The sequence below is a fragment of the Rattus norvegicus genome, chromosome 7 (assembly GCF_036323735.1).
Source record: "Rattus norvegicus strain BN/NHsdMcwi chromosome 7, GRCr8, whole genome shotgun sequence".
In the NCBI taxonomy this organism is placed as follows: Eukaryota; Metazoa; Chordata; class Mammalia; order Rodentia; family Muridae; genus Rattus; species Rattus norvegicus.
The window spans coordinates 105773000-105787463 of record NC_086025.1 but is presented as its reverse complement, the minus strand read 5'-3'; the positions used below and the strand labels follow the sequence as shown (position 1 = coordinate 105787463).

Genomic DNA, 14464 nt, shown 5'->3' with positions numbered 1-14464 from the left:
CCTCTGTTAGATTGGCCATTGGGCATGTGTATGGAGCAGTGTCTTGATTGATGACTCATGTTGCTTGACAATTGATGTGGCGGGGAAGATAAAGGGCAAGAGAGATGACCCAGTGGTTAAGACCGCTGGCTACTCTTCCAGAGGTCCAGGGTATGATTCTAAGCATCCTTATGGAGGATCACAACCATCTATAACTCCAGTCCCAGGGCGGGTAACACCTTCTTCTGGCTTCTGTTACTACCAGGGACATATGTGGCACACAGACACACCTGAGGGCAAAACACCCTTGGAAAATAAAACAAATGAATGAATAAATAAGCCAGGAGGGACAAGCTACATCCCATCATTATCCTGCTTCAGTGACTTCCTTCAGGGTTGTGTTCTTGCCATGACTTCCTGCACTGATGGTCTGTGACCTGGAAGTATAAGGTGAAATGAGCAGTTTTCTTCCAGTTCTTTTTGTCAGGGTGTTTATGTTTTTTTATCATAGCAACAGAAAAGCAAACTAGAACAAGAATAAGAGTATTGCTCTTAGTGACAGGATCAGGTGCAAATGGCCTAGTATTATATTGTAATTATTATTTATAAGAACCATGTGTTTGTCCTCAGTTTGGTAATATTACAGGTGACCACAACATGTGGAACATGTATAAGCACACTAACAAGATCTTTCACATATTTTAAAAGTTGAATTCAGTTTATGTCTGGAAATTGCTTTGGACATGTTTCATATTTTAGTGCTGTGTTAGGGTTTTACTGCTGTGAACAGACACTATGACCAGTGCTACTCTTAAAAGACAACATCTAATTGGGATTAGCTGACAGGTTCAGAGGTTCAGTCCAGTATCATCAAGGCAGGAGTATGGCAGCATCCAGGCAGGCATGGTGCAAGAAGACCTGAGATTTCTACACCTTGTTCTGAAGGCAGACAGGAGAAGACTGGCTTCCAGAGAGCTAGGATTAGGGTCATAAAGCCAACACCCATAATAACACACTTTCTCCAACAAGGCCACACCCACTCCAACAAGGCCACACCTCCTCATAGTGCCACTCCCTGGGCCAAGCATATTCAAACCATCCCAAATGCAATGGTAACTGGTATCACTATTTTCTTTATAACTTAAGTTTATACATTCAGATAAAATAATAACCCCTAAAATTACTTTGCTTTTATTCATTTATATTGTACATTGATATATCATCTATTTATAAGGTACAAACTGATGCTCTAATTGCCTCTTCTGTGTGGAATGGCAAATCAAGATAAAGAACAAATCAGTCTCCTCAAATATCTATAATTTATTTCCATCTAAATAAAGCTCTGTCCCTCTGGCTCATGCACTCTCCTTACTTCACAGCCTAGAACCTCTGTTCTACTCTCCAATTTGTGTGTGTGATCTTTTAAGCTCCTGTTAATGAATGAGGACATAGACTATTTCTCTGACCTGTTTTTGACTGTGTTTATACTGTTGACCCTCCCACCCCCAACCCACTCCCTACCCCCGTGGCTGCACTAGGGAATCATGGTGAAAGTTATCCCCGTAGGTTTGCATTTGGAGAGCAGGACTCAGATGTCATGAATTTTATGCTCACTCTTGGACCAACCTGACTTTGCATAAGACTAGTTTTAAAGCCCATGGAGTGGTAATTAACTTATATGAAATATGAGAAAAATTAACTTATGGCTTTTTACTGTTTCTTCTTGTCTTTCTCCCTGCAGGGTGAGAGGGGCTTTGCTGGCCCTGTGGGACTCCCTGGTCAGAAGGTCAGTACCTGCATGGTATAGTGTTCTTTGCTTTAACCTCCATGGAATCATGGCAGGTGTGTGTTAGATCACTGCCCTAACCTTGGAGCTGGTTCCAATGCAGTATAAGAACAAATGACATGAAGTCCAAGCTGTGAGGCTCTGACCTGCCCAGAGCTGCACCTCTCAGTGTGAAAATGTATAGAAAGGAAGGCGACATTGCCCTACAACTCACGTGCTCCCACAGGCTCTCCAAAGTTAGTTAATTCTGCATTAATCCTTGCAAGTTGATTGGTTCCAGAAGTATTTAAGATGTGGGATTTAGGCATTATTAAAATTGTGTAAACTGTATAAGTTTCTCGTGCCCCAAGTTCCTTGGTTGCAAGCAGCCTCTTACTCCTCCCTCATTCCCTAGCAAGCTACCTTCTCCATCACTGTTTTAGTCTTGGAACACTGATGGATGAGAGGTCACTGCATGGGGGTCTTCTTTGCTTTTGCACAACTAATACCTTATATGTATATATGTATCTGTGTATCTGTGTGTGTATGTATGTATGTATGTATGTATGTATGTATGTATGTATGCATGCAGACATGGAGATGCTGTCTGTTTGCTCCTCCTGCTCCTGCATCCTCCATCTATGTGTAGAGTTCACTCATCATATCTGAATACAACACTTTTCTCCTCTCCATGCCACCTACCCCTTCCCATGATAACTTGGCTTCTCTGTCTCTCATTCTTACTGCTTCCTGTCTTTCTTTCTTTCTTTTTTTTATTTTTTTATTTTTGGTTCTTTTTTTCGGAGCTGGGGACCGAACCCAGGGCCTTGCGCTTCCTAGGTAAGCGCTCTACCACTGAGCTAAATCCCCAGCCCCGCTTCCTGTCTTTCTTGGTTTTGAATTTATATGCCATGGTATTAGTACTCACCTTCTCCACAGCAGGCTGGCACCAGGGTAAAGGGTTGCTGTCTCATTTATACAAAGGCTCTGTATGCAAATGCTTGCCTGGCAGGGCCTGAGATTTGTGAGCAAATTCAAGGAACATGAGGGAATTAGACTGCAGGGCTTCTTTCCCTTCCAAGGCAGGACAGGTGACCTCATGGTACAGTCATCCACGATGACTTCAGGATATCTTCAGTTCTTTTAGGGAACTGGGACAAGGTTGGCTGTGAGTAGGCTGTGATGACAGCAGTCTAGGAGAGCTTGGGGAGGATATGACCTAATGCTCCTTTTGCTTTTAACCTTCTAGGGAGATGCAGGACCCATTGGACTAATGGGAGCTCCTGGACCCAAGGGAGAGAAAGGAGACACTGTAAGTTAGAGATTGCTTTTCTATATCGATGGGCCACATGGCTGGTGTAGGAAGCCCAGTGTTCCCACTTGGATCCCAACTTGGTCATATTGATCAGCAAATGTGGACTGACAGCCTGGTGAATGCAGACACTAAGTGCATCCAAGCTGTGGGATGAAGCCCCTCTCTTCTGTACCTGCTGGATTTGGCCATACTGCTCTTTTACTTTGCCTCCCATTCTATCTCATTCTATCCGCAGAGTTCTCTTCTTCCAAAGTTGTGCCCTTGTGATGCCTGAAACCAGCCATTCTTTAGTGTTCCCTACACTCTGGACATCTTACATGCTTATTCTAATGGATATAAATCTACTTTTGTCAATAATGTCATTATTAGTAGATCAACTAAAAAGGAGATTTTTAGGCAGGATGTAAAATGACTGATTACCATCCTGTCTAGAAGAGATATACTTTACATTCAATAGTATAAACAGGTAACTAGGAGTGTGGCTCAGTAGTAGAGGGAGTGCTTGCCTAGCAGACACAAGGCCCTAAGTTCTATCCCCAGTAAGAGTGCATGCATGTGCACTCAAACATACACACTCAAACACACACACTCAAACACACACACACACACACACACTCACACACACAAACACACATACTCACACACACACACGGACACTCACAACACAAATACACACATTCATAAATACACATACACATGGCACCACCCACAAGGAGGAGGGGGAATTGAAATATACATGTTTAATTTGGAAAACAAACCATTAGGATGATCATAGCTTTATCAGACAATATGGACTTTAGGACAGAACATTTCATAAAAGGAGTTTTGGATAGAAAAGTCAGTTCTTTAAGTTTTCTTTAAGGCATATAACAGTAAACATAAGCAACTGATAAACAGGGCCTCAACATGCATAACATACAATTGGTAGAGTTTGAAGGAGAAATAGACAATCCCATAGCAGTGGCTATAACCTTGCATATCTACAATGTTAAATTATTGGGAAACTGCATGAGAAGACACCATGAGAACCCACAGTGAGTGTCAGCCCCATCTTGTTGAGAGGTGGCAGGCAGAGTTGATGTGATAACAATCCAGTTGCTTGAACCTTCAGGTGATGCCACACCACATTGATGCTCCCTCATTAACCCTGTGCCTTCTGCTTTTCTTCCATAGGGGAGAGGACCCTTCATCCAGGGAGGAAAGGGTGAGAAGGTGAGCCTCCTTTTATTGCTTTTCTCCAAGGCTCAGGGGTGGGTTTGTGAGAAGTATGTGTAACTATGTTACCTTTCCATAGATTCAAGTGGGGAGAGGAAGCCCCTTGTCTGCCTTCGGTGTGTCCCCTGAGTTAGGTGGTAGAAGCAAATACAGACACAGCAGAAGGGAAGAGCAGGCTGAATCAGAAAATGGTGGTTGTGAAAAAATGAGGAACAGGGACAGAATGTCCTGAGGTCCCATAGAACAGTCTATTGGAAAATAGGCCACTCTAGCAGAACTTGAGAAAAGTGGCCTGGTCAGGACACCCCAGTAGAGTGGAGGAGGGCTTGCTTCATATGAATCTGGCTTACAGTGCTTTGGGCAGAGAATAACTCTTGGTACTCAGCTGAATGGGGACAAAGTCAGAAAAACTACTTGACAAACAGAGATAGGACATCAGATACCAAAACACATTTAGGCTTCGTGCACTGTGGTAGAGAATGAGTGAAAAGTCTGTGTGGTCAGGAGGCTGAGGATGCTCAGATAGCAAGAACAGAGATCAGAGAGGGGAATGCTCAGAGAAATCTGGAAATGAGTCAAAGGATGACTTAAAGGGGGTGGTGCTGAGGAATAGAGCTGATATGTTGGGATTGGTCAGACAGAGGGCTGGAGGAGAGTGTGTGCTCCTGACTCAGAGTAATTCATCTGTGTGTGCATGTTATGGTTATACATGTGAGAAAGAGAAAATACATGGAAATCAACCATATAAAATAACTATCCATAATTAATGTTGAAGGCAACATCCAGACATTGCTGATAGCACTTGGAACCAGTTGGACTCAGTAACGTCATCCCTTGTAAAACTTGGTTAAGACTTCTATAACACATGCTTTTCCTATATCAGTGATTTTTTTTGTGCTGTTGAATAAATACAGAACAAAGCCCTATGTTAGGGACAGGCACAGACACAGACAGTTTCACTAGACAGCGGTCAGACAGGCAAAGATTCAGATTAATACAATAGACAGGAGATGGCAGGGGAGAGAGAGAGAGAGAGAGAGAGAGAGAGAGAGAGACAGAGACAGAGACAGAGACAGAGAGACAGAGACAGAGAGACAGAGACAGAGACAGAGAGACAGAGAGACAGACAGAGACAGAGACAGAGACAGACAGAGACAGACAGAGAGAGACAGAGAGACAGAGAGAGAGACAGAGAGACAGAGAAAGAGAAGTCAAATGTAGGCTCAGTCAGTCTTAGTTGTTACTCCATGGAGAAGTTTCTTTCCCTTAATGTAGCACTGACACATCATTGGTGACTCCGAGCTTGTTACTAATGTGTTCAAAATGATGCAATTGCCCTTGAGAGCATCTGTGAGACTTCACAGTGTACATGTGTGTCACTAATGCCATTGGAGCTCTGGCTCTTATGGGGCCAGATACTGTGCTGCTGTGCCCTGGGATGGGTTATATCATCCCCTGGCGTAGGGATGGTTGTGTCATACAGGACTTGATCTATGAGACTGTGAAGAGATGTTAAAGGAGAGCCCATCAGTACTTTTCTTTCTGCATTTACCCTAAGACGCATTAAGAAATGTATGCTTATAAACCCAAACAGACGTCATTCAGGAGACTAGAAATGTGTGAATAATGTATATATGCAACAAGAAACAAATGATGGTGCAGGAAACATGGCATGAAAATTACACATAAATAATGCAGTCGAGTCTCACAGTGCAAAATACTGACTGGGAAAATAAGAAATGCACACAAGCAGAGTATTCTTCCACTTTTCAAACCTTTGTAAAACATGTGTAACCTAGGTGGTGAAGGGGAAAGAGAAATGAATGCAGTACCTGCCCCCTAAGTATCAAGGAGAGTGGGAAGAGGTAAGGATAAGTGTCTGGGGACAAGGAAATATCACAAACCAAGCTTGGACATGCAGTCGAGTAATCACTGCTACTTGGAAAGCTAAGTTGGGAAGATGGCAGGCTTGAAGCCAGCCTGAGCAACTTAGACCCCTGTTCGTTCTCGTTCTCTCTCTCTCTCTCTCTCTCTCTCTCTCTCTCTCTCTCTCTCTCTCTCTCTCTCTCTCTGTGTGTGTGTGTCTGTCTCTCTGTATCTTTGTCTCTATCTATCTATCTATCATCTATCTATCTATCTATCTATCTATCTATCTATCTATCTATCTATCATCTATCTATCTATCTATCATCTATCTATCTATCTATCTATCTATCTATCTATCTATCTATCTATATGCCTAGCATGCCTAAGGCTCTGATTTTTATCTTTTGTGTGCACACAAAACAGTACACACACACACACACACACACACACACACACACACACACACAGAGGCAGTCACTATGATCACTGTGTGGTTAATGTGGCATTCAGTATCTAAAGGGACATTCTCACTTGACCCTGCTGTGATTACAGGGGACCATGTCAGTGTGCCAGTGACATATAGGTCTATGTTCATGCTGTTACTTCTCTGATCTCAACACAGCACACCCACCTTTGCCTGTCCCCACTGCAAAAGAACGGGCCCTTTTGGCCTAATACAGTCACCCTGAGGGTATTGTCAAAGCAGGCCCTCTTTGAAGCTGCAAAATGAGAAGAGTTCATGGACAAAAGGCTGTAAAGTGGGATGGGGAATGAAGACATATCCCTGCCATGCATTGATGCCTTTTGGATGCTTCCCTTCTAGAATAGCGGCCAGAGATGAGTTTCCCAAATTTTATATTACTTATCCATACCAGAGGCATTTATGTTTGTATGTTTGCTCCCTCAAAATCTCACATTTCAAAATCCTCCTTGGAATATGATGACATTGTAAGAATAAAAACTTTATGAGTAGAATCAGTGTCCTTTTGATAGGGCTCCAAGGGAGACCCTTTTATACCTTCTGTCATACACATGGATAAGCAAGAAAGTGTCCTCCAGGAATCAGCAGGTGGCCTTCACAAGATGGTGGATCTTGCCAGATCATGACCTTGGGCCTGCAGCATACTAGACTGTTTGAAACAGCTTGCTTTTATTTCTAAATTCTCCAGTGGGGTGTCTCAAAGAAGGAGTGTCTGAGAAAGGGAAATCACAAGATACAGCAAGGAATAATGGGTATACATTTAATTTGCTGTTTCTCTTTAGTAGTAGAAGGTATTGTTAGCATGAGCAGGTGTACAGAAAGCAGATCTTTTGACTAATGTGATGGTTTTGTGTAGAATACTGATTGGGTTTATCTGGAGACACAGTGATATATAACGGGAAAACTGACATCACCCCTTAACTAGCCTTTTAATACAATCTGGTGCTTAGTTTTCAAACATTCTGAGAGAGGCTAGACTCTGTCCAAGTTCATAGGGCTGGTAGGTTATTGTACTGAGGCTGGGCATATCTGGTACATGCACGGCCATTCACTGTCCCTTTCTGAATGAAATGTTGGTAGCTGGGAGTTCTTGACCCTTGAAACTGGTCTGTATGTAAATCAGCTTATTTTACATGATGATGCCCCATTGTAGAGCTTTTGATGAGGAAGACAAAATGGCATTTATGTTGGCACATATGTGACTTGGAAGGTGAATTAGAGTCATCTTCTTGCTCTATTCTTAGCTGGCTTGATTGACATGCCAAAGTCCCTGTTTGTGCTTGTGCATTAATGTGCATTATATGATTATTGAGTTGGACAACTATGGCAAAGTTTCTCCTCCCTTTTTATAAAAATTAAAAGGGTTTAGGAGAGAACTTTATTTGTTTATATGCCTTCACCTAGCCTTGCATGCTGAGGGCAAATACTGAAAGAATAAGCCTTAGTACTTTAGGAACTGTCTGTGGTGCTGAAGGGCACCTTGGATGACATTTGGGTTCAAGAATCTCATAGCCTGGGGCTGAGAAGGAAGAGAGAAAGCCATCAATATTTCTTCTCTCTTCATGGGACACTCAGCTGCTTGCAAAGTCATAAGACAAAGAGCTTCAAACCAGAGGTTGAAGCCTACATGGGAAAGGTACACATTGGATTACTAGACTGTGTTCAGTCAGGCCAAGTGGGAGGACCCTAGGCACAGACTTACTGAATCCAGACCTTAGCTCAGACACTTAGCAGATGCATGACAAGAGACCATGACTTCATCTCTCTAATCCTGGCTTTTCTCCTCTGTGGCTTGGCAAACACAGTAATACTAGAACCAGATGGGTTTTTGCAAGGATTAAATGAACTAATGAAAATAAATTACTTATATTTGTGAAAAGAGCTTTTGAGCATTACATATAATTACTCTTACACCAGCAGTGTTCCGACTTTAATGCCAAATGACATCTTTTACACCCTCGGCACTAATTAGTTCTTATTCTAGGAGGTTGGCAGCTGCAGAATGTCAGAACTCTCCTGTGTCCCTCCTGCCTGCAGCATCTAAGACCCCAGAAATCTGACAAAGTAATCACTGAAAGGATCTCATAGGTGCCAGTGTAAAGGTGCCGTCCTTCCTTCAGCTTATCTAAGACAATTCACATGACACCTAAGAGTAATAGCAGCGTCAACAGTTTATAATCTCTTACTGCCTCCCAGGGCTCTGGCACAAACCATTTAGCTTAACTTTTGAGGTAGACATTCTTTTCCTTATTTTACAGTGAGTCTTGGAACTGGTGACTTTACCAGTGTATGTGATGGAGGTTGGGTGTGAGACCATGCTGTCTCATAGTCCATAGTCTTATACACTCCATAGTCTGCGTTTGTCTGTGCCTAAGCCAGTAAAGAACAACCTTGGAGATTTATTAAACCAACTAGCCAGATCCTGAAGTATCCTGTTCATTAGGACTGCTGTAGGTGAGAGAAAGTGTCTGCTTAATCGAGTTCCACTGCTAGGACTGGCCCGGGATCCTCTCACTTTGAGGGCCTCTGTCTAGAATGTTCCTAGTACTTTTCTCAGAGGCTTGGCTTGGCGTACTTGCTGCCAGATAGATGAATTATCACACTGGTACAGTTTCCCTAGCTTGGGGCATGGCAGTCAACTCTCCAAGAGAGCCAGAGACATCTGCTATCTGGTGATTACACTTGCTCCATGAAGTGCCAAAGTCCTCGAGGCTTGGGATGCTGACGAGTGGCTATCAGTGTATGAGTAATGTCTTACTAGATGTTGTCTTTTGTGTAATCATGGGTCAGAGAAGTCAAAGCCTAGACTTGGAATCAAAACTACAAATTTGAGTCAGAAGTTTAGGCATGGAATTGGGAAAATCCTTTTCCTAGATGCCTTGGTTGTCTTCTTGCAATGGATGCATGTGCACTGTTCTTTGCAATTTTTTTGAACAAACAAAGCGACGATTTCCTTTTAATAAATAAAATATACAGCCTTAGAAATCTCACCCCAAATGTCAGTAGAACCTTACTTGGTTTGAATTGTCCTATTTTGAAAGCATTACCTGGCCACTCTTGAGCCAAAATTACATTCCTTCCTGAATCATGCTTTTTGCAGTAGATAGAGTGAAGACATAGGAGGGAAAATACTTTAGTTCAATAATGCTGCTAAAGCCAAAAACCAAGGATGGGATAAATTTTAATTTGTTCTTTGAAAATCTTGTATATGTATACAATGTGTGTTGATCATATCCACTCCTCCCAGGACCATCCTGTCACATTTCTCTCCTAGCCATACTTATTTCTTTCTTTCTTTCTTTCTTTCTTTCTTTCTTTCTTTCTTTCTTTCTTTCATTCATTCATTCATTCATTCATTCATTCTAACCCACTGAATCCAATTGGTGCTATCCACAGGCACATGGGTATGAAATTGTTCAGGCATGGGGAACCTACCAATGACTATACCTCTCCTTCTCATAGCATCTGTCAACAGATCTATCAGAGCTCATCTCCAGCCCTGCCTTAAGTCATCAAAACTGAAGTGTGGGAGAGCTTAAAGCTGAAATTTGCTAGTTCTTGAGACCATTTTCTTTCCTCCACACTGGGATGTTCACTTTGCTCATGTGTGCTGCATGTTTTGAAATAGGGGTATATCATAACCTTCCTTTAAAAGCCAAAGGGCTCTAGAAAGGATTGATGCTCACAGAACATCTGCATAGCCCTTGTGTCATATCCAGACACTGGGAATGTCATCTTGTTTTCCCCCTCTCAGAGTTCCAAGATAATGGATGGGTCAGACTGATAAGTGCCTCCTCTAGTTGTCTCTATACTAGAACCAACAAGCTAGTAGAGAGACAACCACGAGGACAGGCAGAGGTTCTGGAACTCTCCAGAGTTCTCTTTGGCATTGTCACTTGTCTCTCCCCACCCCTCTGACTCCCTTTATTAGACGCCCCTAGGACCAACTGTGCCCTGCTGTCCTCACTTTTATTCCCAGGGCAGGAGCCCACCTGACACCTCTTCCCTGCTTTCAGCTGCAGAATATCCAAACCTGTAGGAGCCAGGAGACAGACTGGCCTTTCAAAGAACGTGCTATTTCAAGTGGGTAGCCAGTATGTTGGATAAACTCTCCACTAAGTGTCCAGATAGACTGGGTTCTAAGTGAAGCACCCTGGAGGGAAATTTCTTAGAAGATGTCCTTACTCTTTTGTGACATGTCTCTTTTGGAAAACCTTGGACTTAATTATAGGATTACAGGACATAGAGTTAAGGAGGCTGGGGTACTTCTAATAGATGAACAACAAAAGAAGTGATTTTGGACATGTGCCTTGGAAACAGGCGACACAGAAGGAGTTTTGATCTCTTCCTACTCTTGACCATTGTTTCAGCTTCTTGGCCCTGTATTGATGATGGCCTACCTCCATATTGTAAAGGGACTGCAATATTTCTAGTGCAATGGGATTTGCTGAGGCTGAAGGAGGAGGTCAAGGTCCTTGCAGAGGGAGAACTATGATGGTATACCCCAGAATTAATTCTTCCAACGTTTCTCATATTGCCACATGGATTTCTGGGTTGACTTGAGAGACCACTCTATGCTCCATGATGAGCACAGATAAAGTAGGGATAATAGCTTTGGTTTGTAGGATTGTGAAGCAGCTGCTGGGCTGATGTGTGTGTGTAGATGCTGTGGCAGAAGTAAAAGGGGCCCTAAGTCAAGCTCTCCATGGTAAATACTGTGGCTTTGGGCAGAACCTCACCTTCCTGTGCTTTTGTTTCATGAGCTAAATGAGACACAGATTAATGTCTATTGTGGCAATACCTACAGAGCACCTAGTTCTGGCCTCACAGTAAACACACAATTACAATGGACCCAGGGTCGCAGCATCTTCATTGTTTCTTTAAGCAACCATAATTGTTATGGCTCTACACTGCTGGTTCTTTCTAGAAAGATCTAATTGTTGCTAATTATTTGCATTTAGCCAGTGCTCAGTCTCTTCAGGACTTACCTCTTCCTAAGCAATTAACCCTTCCTATCCCTGGAGAACCAAATACAGTGTTTTTCTCCCCCATTTTGCTGATCGGTAAATGGAAGCCAAGGAAGGACAATTTGCCATGGTAGCCCTCCCCCAGGGAAGATAACTATGATAGTGTGACCCAAAAAGACCCAGTAGAGACCCAGTGTCCTAGAAACTGGATCACAGAAACACTGTTTATTCAGAGCAATCTTCCTTCTTGGGAAATTTTCCTAGTTAGTCATGCACCTTGCTGTACTCACATAAGGATGAAAAATGAACCTGAAGATCATTAAAACTCTTTCCTTTCTCCAAATCCTTGGTAGAGAGTAAAGGTGCTGACCAAAGACCTGTCTTAGTGCCCTCTTTTTACTCCACATGAGTGACTAACCCTCAAACTCCTCTAAGCCCATAGTGAAAGAAAAGAAAGTCACAGTGGCTTTGACCATAGCTACTGTTTACCAGCAAACACCTTTGTGCATTCTGTATGGCACTCAGTTTCTTCCTGAGGGCCCAAGAAGCTATTGCCCATCTCCGATATGCTCTGTATCACTGTTGTCTCTTCATATGCGTATAAAAAGATGCTATAGGCAAAGACGGCATGAAGAACTGTTGTTAATAGAGTGTACTTAAAGCTATGAGGAACACTCATGGTAAAGAGGACCTATTTTCCTGGTCCAGCCCCTTCCCCCTGGATGATGCTCTCTTTACTACCCCCACTGCAACTGATATTCTCTTTTTCTTCATCTAGGGATCTCTGGGCCCACCTGGGCCCCCTGGAAGAGACGGCAGTAAAGGCATGAGAGTAAGTTCTGTTGTCAGTACTCAGCAGTTCATCTCGGTAGTCATCTCACTTCTGATGAGTTCTGGCTATGGGGATGGGACACCTAGGCACCTTCCAGCCATGCTGGTATGTATCTGTGCTGTCTGTGACCATGTGTTGATTTTGTGCAGGGGGAACCAGGAGAGTTAGGAGAGCCGGGGCTGCCTGGAGAGGTGGGCATGCGGGTAAGTATTGCTGGGAGCTGCTCATATTCTCAGGTTATAGGCAGTTCTTGGGGGCGCAAACCAGTTGCTTTAGGCATTGATGAGATGCTTGGATGGGTTTCTGCCTACTTCTATACACCTTCATACATATATGTATACATCTACACATAAATATTTCCTCCTACATCCTTACAATAGTGGGTCATACAGTTGAAAACTTATGTCCCTGTAGCAATGGAGACTTGAGGGCTCATCCTCTTCCATTGGTACCTAGTAGCCAGGATGCCACTGTAATATGTGGCCCAGGCATCCTTCCTTATTTTCTTTATTTTCAGCTTACATCATTGACGCACTAAAGCATCTAGGTTTGAGTGCATGGATACATGTGTGCGACAGCGTGTGTGTTTGTGTGTGGTTTCTCTCTGTGTGTAGTGTGTGTGTGTGTGTTCATGGTGTGTGTATATTTATGTGTATTATCTTTCTGTCTATCTCACTGTGCGGTATGATATGAATTGCATTTTTTTGTTTTTGCTGTAGGGTAGTTTATGAAAGTTGGGATATCTTTGACAGAAGAAATCCCCATTTCTTCTATTCTAGCAGATTCCTAATAGATAGGCACAGATGTGCTGTCCTCTGACTGAATGTTTCCATACTCAGAATTCTGAGGCTGTTTGTCAGGACTTCCCCAGGCTGAACAAACCATGTGGCAACTTGAAAACAACAGGCACTGCAATCAGTTGCACAGGTTCTGAAGCCACTAGTCAGTCTGGGTCAGATCATGAGAAGGCTGAGGGACTTGGGGCAGGTGGAAGTGGGATGGTAGAATATAGGTTCCCAGTGGCTCAGAGGCAGAGCTCTTTGCCTTCCCATGGAGTTCAACATACCTGGCTGTGAGTATGGCTTCACCTGGTATCAAGTGGAAGGACCAGCCATGGGTGATGAGGCAGAGGTCAGGAACCCCTTATATGGGTGGTGTGGGTAGCACATGTAGCTTAGGTAGAACCATGTCCTTCTGAAAGAACATTGCCTGAGAAGCTCTTACCTTTTGGTTTTTCTATCCCATCCTTCTATGTGGACTCTCTTCTGCAGGGGCCCCAGGGACCACCTGGACTACCTGGACCTGCTGGGCAAGTTGGAGCTCCAGTAAGTAAAGACACTTGTCTGGGAGGTAGGCTCGGTCCCTCTTTGGAGGTATCAGGAGCTGGCTCTCCAGCCAGTCTTTCACCTCAACCTATGCAGTAAGTGCTTGCCGGTTGGATGCTAAGGAAAGCTTAGTTTCTCTTAAGAGTAGAAATTCTTAGATGCTATGGTACTCATGAGTCACCAGGGGAAAAAGTTTAAATACACATTCTGGGGTCCCTTTCCCTAATGAAGAAGGATAGAACCTGGGAGTGTCAGATACTTGGTATAAGGCATTTTTTTTACCCATGTGCACAGTCATCCACTTCTGGAAGTAAAGTGGAGTCTAAAGAACCCACAGCTTCCACACCAGGGTTAGATACCATACAGGTGTCAGGGTGTCCTTTATATATAATAATGAGCCACCTGCAGATGTGTCACCGTTCTTTATTCCCCCAGGGTCTTCGAGGAGAACGAGGTGAAATGGGACCTCCAGGAGAAAAGGTATTTATAATCTATACTGGTCAATTAGTACTGCTTCCATGGAAAAGGGAGAGAGGAGGATGCTGGCACCTCTTCATTCAGTGTATGCATGTGTACATGTGTGGGTATATGCATACACACCACACACACACACACACACACACGTATGTGTCTGTGTTTATATGTGCACATGTGCATGACAGGTGCGCAGGTGCTAGCTCATCTCATGCTCTGAAATGAAACTGCACAGAAGGCCAGAA

At 43.3% G+C, this 14464-nt stretch overlaps 1 protein-coding gene across 9 annotated transcripts in view; it reads left to right on the top strand.

Annotated features, from left to right (window-relative positions):
- Col22a1 (collagen type XXII alpha 1 chain) overlaps positions 1–14464 on the top strand; it is a 237471-nt gene that overhangs the window by 69783 nt on the left and 153224 nt on the right. For 8 of the 9 annotated variants that reach the window (XR_010053430.1, XM_063264443.1, XM_039080218.2 and 5 more), the window contains exons 10-16: positions 1721–1765; positions 2994–3056; positions 4233–4271; positions 12367–12420; positions 12570–12623; positions 13692–13745; positions 14181–14225. Coding sequence is in view for 8 of the 9 variants with exons in the window: in XM_063264443.1 (XP_063120513.1) it covers positions 1721–1765; positions 2994–3056; positions 4233–4271; positions 12367–12420; positions 12570–12623; positions 13692–13745; positions 14181–14225 (354 nt within the window). In the remaining variant the exon portion in view is untranslated. Of the gene's footprint in view, positions 1–1720; positions 1766–2993; positions 3057–4232; positions 4272–10520; positions 10705–12366; positions 12421–12569; positions 12624–13691; positions 13746–14180; positions 14226–14464 lie in introns of those variants that run through there. The other variant, XM_039080220.2, reaches the window with a different exon arrangement.